Raw genomic sequence first — 19,713 nt, 5'->3', positions numbered from 1 at the left:
TGAAGGTGTCAGACGCCGCTATGATTACTTATTATATATGCGATGGCAGATCATCGATATCAGAGATCACGACCATAGCTATAAATCCTACATGATCTACTCACAGCCTCCGATATATCAGATGTCAGAACCAGCGGTGATGGCCGATCATCGATATCAGTGATCACCGACTATAGCTATACATCCTACATGATCTACTCACAGCCTCTGATATATCAGATGTCAGAACCGGCGGTGATGTCCGATCATCGATATCAGAGATCACCGACCGATCATCGATATCAGGGATCACCGACCATAGCTATAAATCCTACATGATCTACTCACAGCCTCTTATGTTTTTTCTGCCGACAGAGCTACGACGATGGCGATTCCCGTCTGGACTCCTCCGAATTCCTCAAGTTCCTAGAAACAGAATCAGACGCCATTAACATCACAACCTACGTGGACCAGGAGACCAACAAGATCCTGAAGTGAGAACCTCAGGCGGACACCTCGTTATGGTGCTTCCATGGCAGTGAGGCGCGGGTTCCGTCTGTCGCATTGTATATTCCCCGACACCAGTCACACTATGTGTCGCGCGGTGCTGCCGGCGCTTCAGTGCGCTATTCTGCACCGCGTATAGTATCAGACCGATCGTATGGTAAATGCACGACCGTCACCTCAGCAGTTCACCCCTTCCTTGCCACGCCACCTCCTGTCCGGGTCCGGATGGTAGATAGGCCGACACCAACATTTCAACATGCACTAGGTCGATATTAACTAGGTCAACACATGCAAAAGGTTGACATGGCAATTGTTGACACATAACAAGGTAGACATGGGTCGCAATTTTTTTTTTCTTCATTTTTTGGGGGCTTTTTTCATACGGTAACATACACCTGGACTGCATTACACTAATTGACGTCGATGAAAAACTCATGTCAACCTTTTCATGTGTCAACCTTTTTAAGGTTGACCTTTTGCTTGTGTTGTCCTTTGTCATCGTCCACGCTGTCTATCCTATAACCCACGCCCCCTCCTGTCTCCGCCCCTACATTCCTGCAATGCTCACCCCATGATCCCCAGAGTCGGCTCTGTACTACCGCCATGTCCTGTCTGTTCCAGGGGTCTGTGCGTGGAGGCTCTGATTGAGTTATCGGACGAGAACGCCGACTGGAAGCTGAACTACAACGAGTTCCTGAAATGCCTCAACCCCACCTTCAACCCCCAGAGAAAAGTAGGTATCAGGGGCGTCCTACGTTCCCCATCTTTGCCGGGGGTGGGGGTTCTCCGGTGTTTGTGGGGCTGGTGGTGGATTTGGCAGTGAACGACCCTCCAGTACCTGTAATAACCCCCCCTACGAAGGGCAGTAACTCACCCCTCTGCTCCATTTCCCAGAGTGCGCCCTGGAGGATGAGACCTACGAGGACGGAGCAGAGACACAGGTTCAATGTAACCGCTGCGTGTGCGCCTGCGGGAACTGGGTCTGCACCGCCATGTCGTGTGAGGGTAAGCCACATACAATACGCACACAGACACACTCAGTGCAACCGCTGCGTGTGCGCCTGCGGGAACTAGGTCTGCACCGCCATGTCGTGTGAGGGTAAGCCACATACAATACGCACACAGATACACTCAGTGCAACCACTGCGTGTGCGCCTGCGGGAACTGGGTCTGCACCGCCATGTCGTGTGAGGGTAAGCCACATACAATACGCACACAGACACACTCAGTGCAACCGCTGCGTGTGCGCCTGCGGGAACTAGGTCTGCACCGCCATGTCGTGTGAGGGTAAGCCACATACAATACGCACACAGATACACTCAGTGCAACCACTGCGTGTGCGCCTGCGGGAACTGGGTCTGCACCGCCATGTCGTGTGAGGGTAAGCCACATACAATACTCACACAGATACACTCAGTGCAACCGCTGCGTGTGGCCTGCAGGAACTGGGTCTGCACCGCCATGTCGTGTGAGGGTAAGCCACATACAATACGCACACAGATACACTCAGTGCAACCGCTGCGTGTGGCCTGCGTGAACTGGGTCTGCACCGCCATGTCGTGTGAGGGTAAGCCACATACAATACCCATACAGACACACTAAGTGCAACCGCTGCATGTGCGCCTGCGGGAACTGGGTCTGCACCGCCATGTTGTGTGAGGGTAAGCCACATACAATACGCACACAGATACACTCAGTGCAACTGCTGTGTGTGCCCCTGCAGGAACTGGGTCTGCACCGCCATGTCATGTGAGGGTAAGCCACATACAATACGCACACAGATACACTCAGTGCAACTGCTGCATGTGCGCCTGCAGGAACTGGGTCTGCACCGCCATGTCGTGTGAGGGTAAGCCACATACAATACGCACACAGATACACTCAATGCAACCGCTGCATGTGCGCCTGCGGGGAACTGGGTCTGCACCGCTATGTCGTGTGAGGTAAGCACATACAATACGCACACAGATACACTCAGTACAACCGCTGCGTGTGCACCTGCGGGAACTGGGTCTGCACCGCCATGTCGTGTGAGGGTAAGCCACATACAATACGCACACAGATACACTCAATGCAACCGCTGCATGTGCGCCTGCGGGAACTGGGTCTGCACCGCCATGTCGTGTGAGGGTAAGCCACATACAATACGCACACAGATACACTCAGTGCAACCGCTGCGTGTGCGCCTGCGGGAACTGGGTCTGCATCGCCATGTCGCGTGAGGGTAAGACACATACAATACGCACACAGATACACTCAGTGCAACCGCTGCGTGTACCCCTGCAGGAACTGTGTCTGCACCGCCATGTCGAGTGAGGGTAAGCCACATACAATACGCACACAGATACACTCAGTGCAACCGCTGCATTGTGCGCCTGCGGGAACTGTGTCTGCACCGCCATGTCGAGTGAGGGTAAGCCACATACAATACGCACACAGATACACTCAGTGCAACCGCTGCGTGTGCGCCTGCGGGGACTGTGTCTGTACCGCCATGTCGTGTGAGGGTAAGCCACATACAATACGCCCACACAGATACACTCAGTGCAACCGCTGCGTCTGCGGGAACTGGGGTCTGCACCGTCATGTCGTGTGAGGGTAAGACACATACAATACGCACACAGATACACTCAGTGCAACCGCTGCGTGTGCGCCTCGCGGGAACTGGGTCTGCATCGCCATGTCGTGTGAGGGGTAAGCCACATACAATACGCACACAGATACACTCAGTGCAACCGCTGCGTGTGCGCCTGCGGGAACTGGGTCTGCACCACCATGTCATGTGAGGGTAAGCACGTACAATACGCACACAGATACACTTAGTGCAACCGCTGCGTGTGCGCCTGCAGGAACTGGGTCTGCACCGCCATGTCGTGTGAGGGTAAGCCACGTACAGTACGCACACAGATACACTCAATGCAACCGCTGCGTGTGCGCCTGTGGGAACTGGGTCTGCACCGCCATGTCGTGTGAGGGTAAGCCACATACAATACGCACACAGATACACTCAGTGCAACCGCTGCGTGTGCGCCTGCGGGAACTTGGTCTGCATCGCCATGTCGTGTGAGGGTAAGCCACATACAATACGCACACAGATACACTCAATGCAACCGCTGCGTGTGCACCTGCGGGAACTGGGTCTGCACCGCCATGTCGCGTGAGGGTAAGACACATACAATACGCACACAGATACACTCAGTGCAACCGCTGCGTGTACCCCTGCAGGAACTGTGTCTGCACCGCCATGTCGAGTGAGGGTAAGCCACATACAATACGCACACAGATACACTCAGTGCAACCGCTGCGTGTGCGCCTGCGGGAACTGGGTCTGCACCGCCATGTCATGTGAGGGTAAGCCACATACAATACGCACACAGATACACTCAGTGCAACCGCTGCGTGTGCGCCTGCGGGAACTGTGTCTGTACCGCCATGTCGTGTGAGGGTAAGCCACATACAATACGCACACAGATACACTCAGTGCAACCGCTGCGTGTGGCCTGCGGGAACTGGGTCTGCACCGCCATGTCGTGTGAGGGTAAGCCACATACTATACGCACACAGATACACTCAATGCAACCGCTGTGTGTGCGCCTGCGGGAACTGGGTCTGCACCGCCATGTCGTGTGAGGGTAAGACACATACAATACGCACACAGATACACTCAGTACAACCGCTGCGTGTGCGTCTGCAGGAACTGGGTCTGCACTGCCATGTCATGTGAGGGTAAGCCACATACAATACGCACACAGATACACTCAGTGCAATCGGTGCATGTACGCCTGCGGGAACTGGGTCTGCACCGCCATGTCGTGTGAGGGTAAGCCACATACAATACGCACACAGATACACTCAGTGCAACCGCTGCGTGTGCACCTGCGGGAACTGGGTCTGCACCGCCATGTCGTGTGAGGGTAAGCCACATACAATACGCACACAGATACACTCAGTGCAACCGCTGCGTGTGCGCCTGCGGGAACTTGGTCTGCATCGCCATGTCGTGTGAGGGTAAGCCACATACAATACGCACACAGATACACTCAATGCAACCGCTGCGTGTGCACCTGCGGGAACTGGGTCTGCACCGCCATGTCGCGTGAGGGTAAGACACATACAATACGCACACAGATACACTCAGTGCAACCGCTGCGTGTACCCCTGCAGGAACTGTGTCTGCACCGCCATGTCGAGTGAGGGTAAGCCACATACAATACGCACACAGATACACTCAGTGCAACCGCTGCGTGTGCGCCTGCGGGAACTGGGTCTGCACCGCCATGTCATGTGAGGGTAAGCCACATACAATACGCACACAGATACACTCAGTGCAACCGCTGCGTGTGCGCCTGCGGGAACTGTGTCTGTACCGCCATGTCGTGTGAGGGTAAGCCACATACAATACGCACACAGATACACTCAGTGCAACCGCTGCGTGTGGCCTGCGGGAACTGGGTCTGCACCGCCATGTCGTGTGAGGGTAAGCCACATACTATACGCACACAGATACACTCAATGCAACCGCTGTGTGTGCGCCTGCGGGAACTGGGTCTGCACCGCCATGTCGTGTGAGGGTAAGACACATACAATACGCACACAGATACACTCAGTACAACCGCTGCGTGTGCGTCTGCAGGAACTGGGTCTGCACTGCCATGTCATGTGAGGGTAAGCCACATACAATACGCACACAGATACACTCAGTGCAATCGGTGCATGTACGCCTGCGGGAACTGGGTCTGCACCGCCATGTCGTGTGAGGGTAAGCCACATACAATACGCACACAGATACACTCAGTGCAACCGCTGCGTGTGCACCTGCGGGAACTGGGTCTGCACCGCCATGTCGTGTGAGGGTAAGCCACATACAATACCCATACAGACACACTAAGTGCAACCGCTGCATGTGCACCTGCAGGAACTGGGTCTGCACCGCCATGTTGTGTGAGGGTAAGCCACATACAATACGCACACAGATACACTCAGTGCAACTGCTGTGTGTGCCCCTGCAGGAACTGGGTCTGCACCGCCATGTCATGTGAGGGTAAGCCACATACAATACGCACACAGATACACTCAGTGCAACCGCTGCGTGTGCGCCTGCGGGAACTGGGTCTGCATCGCCATGTCGTGTGAGGGTAAGCCACATACAATACGCACACAGATACACTCAGTGCAACCGCTGCGTGTGCGCCTGCGGGAACTGGGTCTGCACCGCCATGTCGTGTGAGGGTAAGCCACATACAATACGCACACAGATACACTCAGTGCAACCGCTGCGTGTGCGCCTGCGGGAACTGGGTCTGCATCGCCATGTCGTGTGAGGGTAAGCCACATACAATACGCACACAGATACACTCAATGCAACCGCTGCGTGTGCACCTGCGGGAACTGGGTCTGCACCGCCATGTCGCGTGAGGGTAAGACACATACAATACGCACACAGATACACTCAGTGCAACCGCTGCGTGTACCCCTGCAGGAACTGTGTCTGCACCGCCATGTCGAGTGAGGGTAAGCCACATACAATACGCACACAGATACACTCAGTGCAACCGCTGCGTGTGCGCCTGCGGGAACTGTGTCTGCACCGCCATGTCGAGTGAGGGTAAGCCACATACAATACGCACACAGATACACTCAGTGCAACCGCTGCGTGTGCGCCTGCGGGAACTGTGTCTGTACCGCCATGTCGTGTGAGGGTAAGCCACATACAATACGCACACAGATACACTCAGTGCAACCGCTGCGTCTGCGGGAACTGGGTCTGCACCGTCATGTCGTGTGAGGGTAAGACACATACAATACGCACACAGATACACTCAGTGCAACCGCTGCGTGTGCGCCTGCGGGAACTGGGTCTGCATCGCCATGTCGTGTGAGGGTAAGCCACATACAATACGCACACAGATACACTCAGTGCAACCGCTGCGTGTGCGCCTGCGGGAACTGGGTCTGCATCGCCATGTCGTGTGAGGGTAAGCCACATACAATACGCACACAGATACACTCAGTGCAACCGCTGCGTGTGCGCCTGCGGGAACTGGGTCTGCACCGCCATGTCGTGTGAGGGTAAGCCACATACAATACGCACACAGATACACTCAGTGCAACCGCTGCGTGTGCGCCTGCGGGAACTGGGTCTGCATCGCCATGTCGTGTGAGGGTAAGCCACATACAATATGCACACAGATACACTCAATGCAACCGCTGCGTGTGCACCTGCGGGAACTGGGTCTGCACCGCCATGTCGCGTGAGGGTAAGCCACATACAATACGCACACAGATACACTCAGTGCAACCGCTGCGTGTGCGCCTGCGGGAACTGGGTCTGCACCGCCATGTCATGTGAGGGTAAGCCACATACAATACGCACACAGATACACTCAGTGCAACCGCTGCGTGTGCGCCTGCGGGAACTGTGTCTGTACCGCCATGTCGTGTGAGGGTAAGCCACATACAATACGCACACAGATACACTCAGTGCAACCGCTGCGTCTGCGGGAACTGGGTCTGCACCGTCATGTCGTGTGAGGGTAAGACACATACAATACACACACAGATACACTCAGTGCAACCGCTGCATGTGCGCCTGCAGGAACTGGATCTGCACCGCCATGTCGTGTGAGGGTAAGCCACATACAATACCCACACAGACACACTAAGTGCAACCGCTGCGTGTGCGCCTGCGGGAACTGGGTCTGCACGGCCATGTCGTGTGAGGGTAAGCCACATACAATACGCACACAGATACACTCAGTGCAACCGCTGCGTGTTCTCCTGCGGGAACTGGGTCTGCACCGCCATGTCGTGTGAGGGTAAGCCACATACAATACGCACACAGATACACTCAGTGCAACCGCTGCGTGTGCGCCTGTAGGAACTGGGTCTGCACCGCCATGTCGTGTGAGGGTAAGCCACATACAATACGCACACAGATACACTCAGTGCAACCGCTGCGTGTTCTCCTGCGGGAACTGGGTCTGCACCGCCATGTCGTGTGAGGGTAAGCCACATACAATACGCACACAGATACACTCAATGCAACCGCTGCATGTGCGCCTGCGGGAACTGGGTCTGCACCGCCATGTCGTGTGAGGGTAAGCCACATACAATACGCACACAGATACACTCAGTGCAACCGCTGCGTGTTCTCCTGCGGGAACTGGGTCTGCACCGCCATGTCGTGTGAGGGTAAGCCACATACAATACGCACACAGATACACTCAATGCAACCGCTGCATGTGCGCCTGCGGGAACTGGGTCTGCACCGCCATGTCGTGTGAGGGTAAGCCACATACAATACACACACAGATACACTCAGTGCAACCGCTGCGTGTGCGCCTGCGGGAACTGGGTCTGCACGGCCATGTCGTGTGAGGGTAAGCCACATACAATACGCACACAGATACACTCAGTGCAACCGCTGCGTGTTCTCCTGCGGGAACTGGGTCTGCACCGCCATGTCGTGTGAGGGTAAGCCACATACAATACTCACACAGATACACTCAGTGCAACCGCTGCGTGTGCGCCTGTAGGAACTGGGTCTGCACCGCCATGTCGTGTGAGGGTAAGCCACATACAATACGCACACAGATACACTCAGTGCAACCGCTGCGTGTTCTCCTGCGGGAACTGGGTCTGCACCGCCATGTCGTGTGAGGGTAAGCCACATACAATACGCACACAGATACACTCAGTGCAACCGCTGCATGTGCGCCTGCGGGAACTGGGTCTGCACCGCCATGTCGTGTGAGGGTAAGCCACATGTAAAAAGCACACAGATACACTCAGTGCAACCGCTGCGTGTTCTCCTGCGGGAACTGGGTCTGCACCGCCATGTCGTGTGAGGGTAAGCCACATACAATACGCACACAGATACACTCAATGCAACCGCTGCATGTGCGCCTGCGGGAACTGGGTCTGCACCGCCATGTCGTGTGAGGGTAAGCCACATACAATACGCACACAGATACACTCAGTGCAACTGCTGCATGTGCGCCTGCGGGAACTGGGTCTGCACCGCCATGTCATGTGAGGGTAAGCCACGTACAATACGCACACAGATACACTCAGTGCAACTGCTGCATGTGCGCCTGCAGGAACTGGGTCTGCACCGCCATGTCGTGTGAGGGTAAGCCACATACAATACGCACACAGATACACTCAGTGCAACCGCTGCATGTGCGCCTGCGGGAACTGGGTCTGCACTGCCATGTCATGTGAGGGTAAGCCACATACAATACGCACACAGATACACTCAATGCAACCGCTGCATGTGCGCCTGCGGGAACTGGGTCTGCACCGCCATGTCGTGTGAGGGTAAGCCACATACAATACGCACACAGATACACTCAGTGCAACCGCTGCGTGTTCTCCTGCGGGAACTGGGTCTGCACCGCCATGTCGTGTGAGGGTAAGCCACATACAATACTCACACAGATACACTCAGTGCAACCGCTGCGTGTGCGCCTGTAGGAACTGGGTCTGCACCGCCATGTCGTGTGAGGGTAAGCCACATACAATACGCACACAGATACACTCAGTGCAACCGCTGCATGTGCGCCTGCGGGAACTGGGTCTGCACCGCCATGTCGTGTGAGGGTAAGCCACATACAATACGGACACAGATACACTCAGTGCAACCGCTGCATGTGCGCCTGCGGGAACTGGGTCTGCACCGCCATGTCATGTGAGGGTAAGCCACGTACAATACGCACACAGATACACTCAGTGCAACCGCTGCGTGTGCGCCTGCAGGAACTGGGTCTGCACCGCCATGTCGTGTGAGGGTAAGCCACATACAATACGCACACAGATACACTCAATGCAACCGCTGCATGTGCGCCTGCAGGAACTGGGTCTGCACCGCCATGTCGTGTGAGGGTAAGCTACATACAATACGCACACAGATACACTCAGTGCAACCGCTGTGTGTGCCCCTGCAGGAACTGGGTCTGCACCGCCATGTCGTGTGAGGGTAAGCCACATACAATACGCACACAGATACACTCAGTGCAACCGCTGCGTGTGCGCCTGCAGGAACTGGGTCTGCACCGCCATGTCGTGTGAGGGTAAGCCACATACAATACGCACACAGATACACTCAGTGCAACCGCTGCGTGTGCGCCTGCAGGAACTGGGTCTGCACCGCCATGTCGTGTGAGGGTAAGCCACATACAATACGCACACAGATACACTCAGTGCAACCGCTGCATGTGCGCCTGCGGGAACTGGGTCTGCACCGCCATGTCGTGTGAGGGTAAGCCACATACAATACGCACACAGATACACTCAGTGCAACCGCTGCGTGTGCGCCTGCAGGAACTGGGTCTGCACCGCCATGTCGTGTGAGGGTAAGCCACATACAATACGCACACAGATACACTCAGTGCAACCGCTGCATGTGCGCCTGCGGGAACTGGGTCTGCACCGCCATGTCGTGTGAGGGTAAGCCACATACAATACGGACACAGATACACTCAGTGCAACCGCTGCATGTGCGCCTGCGGGAACTGGGTCTGCACCGCCATGTCATGTGAGGGTAAGCCACGTACAATACGCACACAGATACACTCAATGCAACCGCTGCATGTGCGCCTGCAGGAACTGGGTCTGCACCGCCATGTCGTGTGAGGGTAAGCTACATACAATACGCACACAGATACACTCAGTGCAACCGCTGTGTGTGCCCCTGCAGGAACTGGGTCTGCACCGCCATGTCGTGTGAGGGTAAGCCACATACAATACACACACAGATACACTCAGTGCAACTGCTGCATGTGCGCCTGCAGGAACTGGGTCTGCACCGCCATGTCGTGTGAGGGTAAGCCACATACAATACTCACACAGATACACTCAGTGCAACTGCTGCATGTGCGCCTGCGGGAACTGGGTCTGCACCGCCATGTCGTGTGAGGGTAAGCCACATACAATACGCACACAGATACACTCAGTGCAACCGCTGCGTGTGCGCCTGCGGGAACTGTGTCTGCACCGCCATGTCGTGTGAGGGTAAGCCACATACAATACGCACACAGATACACTCAGTGCAACTGCTGCATGTGCGCCTGCAGGAACTGGGTCTGCACCGCCATGTCGTGTGAGGGTAAGCCACATACAATACGCACACAGATACACTCAGTACAACCGCTGCGTGTGCCCCTGCAGGAACTGGGTCTGCACCGCTATGTCGTGTGAGGGTAAGCCACATACAATACTCACACAGATACACTCAGTGCAACTGCTGCATGTGCGCCTGCGGGAACTGGGTCTGCACCGCCATGTCATGTGAGGGTAAGCCACATACAATACGCACACAGATACACTCAGTGCAACCGCTGCGTGTGCGCCTGCAGGAACTGGGTCTGCACCGCCATGTCGTGTGAGGGTAAGCCACATACAATACGCACACAGATACACTCAGTGCAACCGCTGCGTGTGCGCCTGCGGGAACTGGGTCTGCACCGCCATGTCATGTGAGGGTAAGCCACGTACAATATGCCCACAGATACAATCCGCTGCATGTGGGCCTGGGATACATAAGGGTTACATACCGGCAGTCGGTGGGTTGTGCGATGCAGTCATAGATGGCGCAGTGTTTAATCATCGATAACTCTCTTCCAGGCAAAGATGCGCAAACAGGGGAAGATATGAGCAGATATGTGGATGAGCTGAGGAAGCATCAGGTAAGGAGACAGCACATCACATAACCATAACGCTGACTACACCCCCGGCTCCCTGTCACTGACCACCCCACCCCCCCGCTGATCACCCCACTCCCTGCCACTGACCCCACCTCCGCTGATCACCCTACTCCCTACTCCCTGCCACTGACCCCACCTCCGCTGATCACCCCACTCCCTGCGACTGACCCCACCTCCGCTGATCACCCCACCCCCGGTTCTTTGCCGCTGACTCCATCCCCGGCTCCCTGTCACTGACCACCCCACCCCCCTGCTGATCACCCCACCCCCTAATCCCTGCCACTGACCCCACCTCCGCTGATCACCCCACTCCCTGCGACTGACCCCACCTCCGCTGATCACCCCACCCCCGGTTCTTTGCCGCTGACTCCACCCCCGGCTCCCTGTAACTGACCACCCCACCCCCCCCGCTGATCACCCCACCCCCTACTCTCTGCCACTGACCGCACCTCTGCTGATCACCCCACCCCCGGTTCCCTGACAGCCGCTGACCCCACCCCCAGTTCCCTGCCACTGACCACACCCCTGCTGATCACCCCGGCTCCCTGTCACTGACCACCCCACCCCACCCCCTACTCCCTGCCACTGACCCAACCTCTGCTGATCACCCCACCCCCGGTTCCCTGACAGCCGCTGACCCCAGCTCCCTGCCACTGACCACACCCCTGCTTATCACCCCGGCTCCCTGTCACTGACCACCCCACCCCCCCGCTGATCACCCCACCCCCTACTCTCTGCCACTGACCGCACCTCTGCTGATCACCCCACCCCCGGTTCCCTGACAGCCGCTGACCCCACCCCCAGCTCCCTGCCGCTGATCACCCCGGCTCCCTGTCACTGACCCCACCCCCGGTTCCCTGCCAGCCGCTGACCCTACTCCCTGCCACTGACCACACCCCCGCTGATCACCCCACCCCCCGGTTCTTTGCCGCTGACTCCACCCCCGGTTCCCTGCTGCTGACCCCGGCTCCCTGGCGCTGACCCCCCCCCCACTGATCACTCCCCCCCCTGACCACAGCTCCAGCTCCCTGCCGCTGACCACACCCCCACTGATCACAACCCCCCTCCCTTGCTCTGACCACACCCCCGGCTCCCTGCTGCTGATCACACCCCCTGCTGACCACACCCCCTGGCTCCCTGCCACTGACTGTACACCCCGGCTCCCTGCTGCTGGCCATACACCCTGTAAGCCCCGGTGAGATGTAATAGTGTCACTTACTGACGGCCGCCCTATCTGTAATCTTGCAGGACACCATTGAGAAGTCCAAGACAGGCAGCAGCAAAGACATCTGAGCATGGAGCAGCGGATTCCCTGCGCCGCTACGCCCGCGCTCCCCGGCATTACCTAGTCTATGGGGATGGGCAGGAGAATCTGTTCTTAGCTGTTGTCATCAAGAAAAAAATAAAAACAACCTTTTGTAGGGCATAGGTGCAAAAAGGGGTGCGGGGCCACTGGGTTCCTGCCCCCGCCAAAAACTATCCAATCATTTCATCCTGTCCACACGCCTTATGGTAATAACGCACTCGGCTGCCCAGTGATGGCGCACATCTGGGGGGGGGGGGGGGTGCAGCAATATACCGGTGCGCTGAGGCCCATGTCTGCCACTCTCTGCCCGGAGTCCGATGGACATGTTTGCGGCATTGTAGTATGCTCGCTGGGTGCCTTATTGCTTATAATGCAGATTCCATCGGAGGACGAGTCCAGGGTGGGGTGTGGGGGGGGGGGGGGAGAGCGTGGGACGAGATTACAGGTGTAGCCGATGAGTGTCAGGCGTGTGCGGATGGTATATTTAATGTATATTGACGTGTGCAGAATGCTGGGGAATACGCCCGCCTCCGCGTGGACCAATCTGTGTTCTTATTGGCCAGCGCAACAGAACATACATTATTGCACTTCAGATGTCAGGGGAGGGGGGGGTCTATCAAACCTTGAAGACCTCACCCATGGCAACCAATCAGCTGTCATTTCTCTAGCAGACACTGACATCACTACAATCCTCTCCATGATTTGATACATCTCCCCACTCTGTGGCCAGGGTAAGTAGAATGTACTAGATTACCCCGGCTCCGATGAACGTCCGCTGTCCGCCCCCCACCCTCCGACTCCCCATTAAGGTGCTACGATTTCTGGGCCCTGCAACAAGGCCAAACTGTATCTTGTGTTCTGTTTATTAGAGTTTGTTATTAGTATTAGGTGTTACTTGTGTAGCTGTAGTCACTCGTAGCAACACACCCCTGTCCTGCGCTACGGGCTTCACGCAGCGTTTTGTGACATCACAGAGTGGTCGCCAGCCCCAGGTTGGTGGTGTAAGGGGGCACTGATATGTGATGGGGGGGGGGGGGGGTTACAGTACCAGGACGCTGTACCAGATGTGGTGGAAGGGGGGGCATTGATACGTGATGGGGGGTTATACTATTGGGGCACTAAGCACAGTATGAGAAGCTATACCCACCTGTAGCACCCCAGCTGACTGCAGCATAGTACCAGGCCGCTGAGCCAGGTGTGGCATAAGGGGGCACTGATGCATGAAGGGGGAGTTACAGTACCAGTCCGCTGTGCCAGGTGTGGCATAAGGGGGCACTGATACGTGATTGGGGGTTACAGTAACAGTCCGCTGTGCCAGGTGTGGCATAAGGGGGCACTGATGCATGAAGGGGGAGTTACAGTACCAGTCCGCTGTGCCAAGTGTGGCATAAAGGGGCACTGATACGTGATGGGGGAGGGGGATTACAGTAACAGTCCGCTGTGCCAAGTGTGGCATAAAGGGGCACTGATACGTGATGGGGGATTACAGTACCATGCCGCTGTACCAGGTGTTGTGGAAGAGGCGGGCAGGAGACTGGTGATGGGCAGAAGTATAGCCCCGGGGTGGTCCGTGCCGCTACCCCCAGCTGCACACGTCTGGGCTTCTCTGCAGCTCCCGACAGTTGGGTCCAACCACCCTGCCGGTGCCTCCCAGATCATTATACATCACTACCAGCACTGAGATGGTTAATCACACAAATATAACCGCCATCATCCCGCCCCCATGTGACCACTCCCAGTGCGCACACTGAGAGGTCACTATTGTCAGCCAGTATTAACCCGCTCTGAGGTCTGCCAAAGCTCTGTGTGCCCGGCGCTGCATTTTCGCATAATCTTCACCCATTATTTGTTTTTATATTTGTATTTTTTTTATTCTATACCAAATAAAACCTTAATAAAATATTTCACTGTGCACAATTATTACTAGGGTGTGGGTCAGAGCACCATGTTGTTGTGAACCACAGCATTGCAGAGTATTTCAGGATATTTATTATACCATGGACATCAGGAATTCCCATGTGGCCCGTCTGCCAAGGTGATAACTTCGAGCCGCTATGTCCTTTCAGGCGGAACCTCTCCTGTAACAATGAGGATCAGCTTCACGGTGATAGAAATATTGTCAGTTACAGATTCATGGGGGAAATAGGGCCACAGGCTGAGCATTGCACCTGCAGAACAACATGGAAAATAGGGCCACAGGCTGAGCATTGCACCTGCAGAACAACATGGAAAATAGGGCCACAGGCTGAGCATTGCACCTGCAGAACAACATGGAAAATAGGTCCACAGGCTGAGCATTGCACCTGCAGAACAACATGGAAAATAGGGCCACAGGCTGAGCATTGCACCTGCAGAACAACATGGAAAATAGGGCCACAGGCTGAGCATTGCACCTGCAGAACAACATGGAAAATAGGGCCACAGGCTGAGCATTGCACCTGCAGAACAACATGGAAAATAGGGCCACAGGCTGAGCATTGGACCTGCAGAACAACATGGAAAATAGGGCCACAGGCTGAGCATTGCACCTGCAGAACAACATAAGTGGTACTGTGCAATAGTCATTCTGCGTACATAATGACAGATACCGAGAATAGCATCCAGCACATAGGATGGCCTGATATAATGGTCATTCTACATACGTAATGACAGATACCGAGAATAGCATCCAGCACATAGGATAGCCTGATATAATGGTCATTCTACATACGTAATGACAGATACCGAGAATAGCATCCAGCACATAGGATAGCCTGATATAATGGTCATTCTACGTCTGTAATGACAGATACCGAGAATAGCATCCAGCACACAGGATAACATGATATAATGATCATTCTATATACATAATGACAGATACCAAGAATAGCATCCAGCACATAGGATAGCCTGATATAATGGTCATTCTACATACATAATGACAGATACCGAGAATAGCATCCAGCACACAGGATAGCCTGATATAATGGTCATTCTACATACATAATGACAGATACTGAGACTAGCATCCAGCACATAGGATAACCTGATATAATGGTCATTCTACATACATAATGACAGATACCGAGACTAGCACACAGGATAGCCTGATATAATGGTCATTCTACATACATAATGACAGATACCAAGAATAGCATCCAGCACACAGGATAGCCTGATATAATGGTCATTCTACATACATAATGACAGATACTGAGAATAGCATCCAGCACATAGGATAGCCTGATATAATGGTCATTCTACATACATAATGACAGACACCGAGATTAGCATCCAGCACATAGGATAGCCTGATATAATGGTCATTCTACATACATAATGACAGATACCGAGACTAGCATCCAGCACACAGGATAGAGTGATATAATGGTCATTCTACATACATAATGACAGATACCGAGAACAGCATCCAGCACACAGGATAACCTGATATAATGGTCATTCTACATACATAATGACAGATACTGAGACTAGCATCCAGCACACAGGATAGAGTGATATAATGGTCATTCTACATACATAATGACAGATACCGAGACTAGCATCCAGCACACAGGATAGCCTGATATAATGGTCATTCTACATACATAATGACAGATACTGAGACTAGCATCCAGCACATAGGATAACCTGATATAATGGTCATTCTACATACATAATGACAGATACCGAGACTAGCATCCAGCACATAGGATAGCCTGATATAATGGTCATTCTACATACATAATGACAGATACCGAGACTAGCATCCAGCACATAGGATAGCCTGATATAATGGTCATTCTACATACATAATGACAGATACTGAGAATAGCATCCAGCACACAGGATAGCCTGATATAATGGTCATTCTACATACATAATGACAGATACCGAGACTAGCACACAGGATAGTGTGATATAATGGTCATTCTACATACATAATGACAGATACTGAGACTAGCATCCAGCACATAGGATAGAGTGATATAATGGTCATTCTACATACATAATGACAGATACCGAGACTAGCATCCAGCACACAGGATAGCCTGATATAATGGTCATTCTACATACATAATGATAGATACTGAGAATAGCATCCAGCACATAGGATAGCCTGATATAATGGTCATTCTACATACATAATGACAGATACCGAGACTAGCATCCAGCACACAGGATAGCCTGATATAATGGTCATTCTACATACATAATGATAGATACTGAGAATAGCATCCAGCACATAGGATAGCCTGATATAATGGTCATTCTACATACATAATGACAGATACCGAGACTAGCATCCAGCACACAGGATAGAGTGATGTAATGGTCATTCTACATACATAATGACAGATACCGAGACTAGCATCCAGCACATAGGATAGAGTGATATAATGGTCATTCTACATACATAATGACAGATACTGAGAATAGCATCCAGCACATAGGATAGCCTGATATAATGGTCATTCTACATACATAATGACAGATACCGAGAATAGCATCCAGCACATAGGATAGAGTGATATAATGGTCATTCTACATACATAATGACAGATACCGAGACTAGCATCCAGCACATAGGATAGCCTGATATAATGGTCATTCTACATACATAATGACAGATACCGAGATTAGCATCCAGCACATAGGATAGAGTGATATAATGGTCATTCTACATACATAATGACAGATACAGAGACTAGCATCCAGCACATAGGATAGAGTGATATAATAGTCATTCTACATACATAATGACAGATACCGAGACTAGCATCCAGCACACAGGATAGAGTGATATAATGGTCATTCTACATACATAATGACAGATACCGAGACTAGCATCCAGCACATAGGATAGAGTGATATAATGGTCATTCTACATACATAATGACAGATACTGAGACTAGCATCCAGCACACAGGATAGAGTGATATAATGGTCATTCTACATACATAATGACAGATACTGAGAATAGCATCCAGCACATAGGATAGCCTGATATAATGGTCATTCTACATACATAATGACAGATACCGAGACTAGCATCCAGCACATGGGATAGAGTGATATAATGGTCATTCTACATACATAATGATAGATACTGAGACTAGCATCCAGCACATAGGATAACCTGATATAATGGTCATTCTACATACATAATGACAGATACCGAGAACAGCATCCAGCACACAGGATAACCTGATATAATGGTCATTCTACATACATAATGACAGATACCGAGAATAGCATCCAGCACACAGGATAGCCTGATATAATGGACATTCTACATACATAATGACAGATACCGCGAATAGCATCCAGCACACAGGATAGCCTGATATAATGGTCATTCTACATACATAATGACAGATACCGAGACTAGCATCCAGCACATAGCATAGCCTGATATAATGGTCATTCTACATACATAATGACAGATACCGAGATTAGCATCCAGCACATAGGATAGCCTGATATAATGGTCATTCTACATACATAATGACAGATACCGAGACTAGCATCCATCACACAGGATAGCCTGATATAATGGTCATTCTACATACATAATGACAGATACCGAGAATAGCATCCAGCACACAGGATAGAGTGATATAATGGACATTCTACATAAGTAATGACAGATACCGAGAATAGCATCCAGCACACAGGATAGAGTGATATAATGGTCATTCTACATCTGTAATGACAGATACCGAGACTAGCATCCAGCACATAGGATGGCCTGATATAATGGTCATTCTACATACATAATGACAGATACCGAGATTAGCATCCAGCACATAGGATAGCCTGATATAATGGTCATTCTACATACATAATGACAGATACTGAGACTAGCATCCAGCACATAGGACAGCCTGATATAATGGTCATTCTACATACATAATGACAGGTACCGAGAATAGCATCCAGCACATAGGATAGAGTGATATAATGGTCATTCTACATACATAATGACAGATACTGAGACTAGCATCCAGCACACAGGATAGAGTGATATAATGGTCATTCTACATACGTAATGACAGATACAGAGAATAGCATCCAGCACACAGGATAGCCTGATATAATGGTCATTCTACATACATAATGACAGATACCGAGAATAGCATCCAGCACATAGGATAGAGTGATATAATGGTCATTCTACATACATAATGACAGATATTGAGAATAGCATCCAGCACATAGGATAGCGTGGTATAATGGTCATTCTACATACATAATGACAGATACCGAGAATAGCATCCAGCACACAGACTAGCCTGATATAATGGTCATTCTACATACATAATGACAGATACCGAGACTAGCATCTAGCACACAGGATAGAGTGATATAATGGTCATTCTACATACATAATGACAGATACCAAGACTAGCATCCAGCACACAGGATAGAGTGATATAATGGTCATTCTACATAAGTAATGACAGATACCGAGAATAGCATCCAGCACACAGGATAGAGTGATATAATGGTCATTCTACATCTGTAATGACAGATACCGAGATTAGCATCCAGCACATAGGATAGCATGATATAATGGTCATTCTACATACGTAATGACAGATACAGAAAATAGCATCCAGCACACAGGATAGCCTGATATAATGGTCATTCTACATACATAATGACAGATACCGAGACTAGCATCCAGCACACAGGATGGCCTGATATAATGGTCATTCTACATACATAATGACAGATACCGAGACTAGCATCCAGCACACAGGATAGCCTGATATAATGGTCATTCTACATACATAATGACAGATACTGAGACTAGCATCCAGCACACAGGATAGCCTGATATAATGGTCATTCTACATACATAATGACAGATACCGAGACTAGCATCCAGCACATAGGATAGCGTGGTATAATGGTCATTCTACATACATAATGACAGATACCGAGTATAGCATCCAGCACACAGGATGGCCTGATATAATGGTCATTCTACATACATAATGACAGATACTGAGACTAGCATCCAGCACATAGGATAGCCTGATATAATGGTCATTCTACATACATAATGACAGATACCGAGAATAGCATCGAGCACACAGGATAGAGTGATATAATGGTCATTCTACATACATAATGACAGATACCGAGAATAGCATCCAGCACACAGGATAGAGTGATATAATGGTCATTCTACATACATAATGACAGATACCGAGAATAGCATCCAGCACA

General features: G+C 51.9%; 1 protein-coding gene across 1 annotated transcript in view; it reads left to right on the top strand.

Annotated features, from left to right (window-relative positions):
* FSTL1 (follistatin like 1) overlaps positions 1–13,519 on the top strand; it is a 39,693-nt gene extending 26,174 nt beyond the window's left edge. Inside the window, exons 4-8 of the mRNA XM_083170640.1 lie at positions 330–473; positions 1,108–1,219; positions 1,383–1,491; positions 11,110–11,171; positions 12,438–13,519. Of these exons, the coding sequence (XP_083026766.1) occupies positions 330–473; positions 1,108–1,219; positions 1,383–1,491; positions 11,110–11,171; positions 12,438–12,482 (472 nt within the window). The 3' untranslated portion in view covers positions 12,483–13,519. The remainder of the gene's footprint in view (positions 1–329; positions 474–1,107; positions 1,220–1,382; positions 1,492–11,109; positions 11,172–12,437) is intronic.
* The last annotated feature ends 6,194 nt before the right edge of the window (positions 13,520–19,713 follow it).

This window comes from Crinia signifera, chromosome 2 (genome assembly GCF_055691185.1).
Source record: "Crinia signifera chromosome 2, ASM5569118v1, whole genome shotgun sequence".
Classification (NCBI taxonomy): Eukaryota; Metazoa; Chordata; class Amphibia; order Anura; family Myobatrachidae; genus Crinia; species Crinia signifera.
Note: the sequence above shows the minus strand (reverse complement) of the source record. Positions and strands in the feature narration are given on the sequence as shown.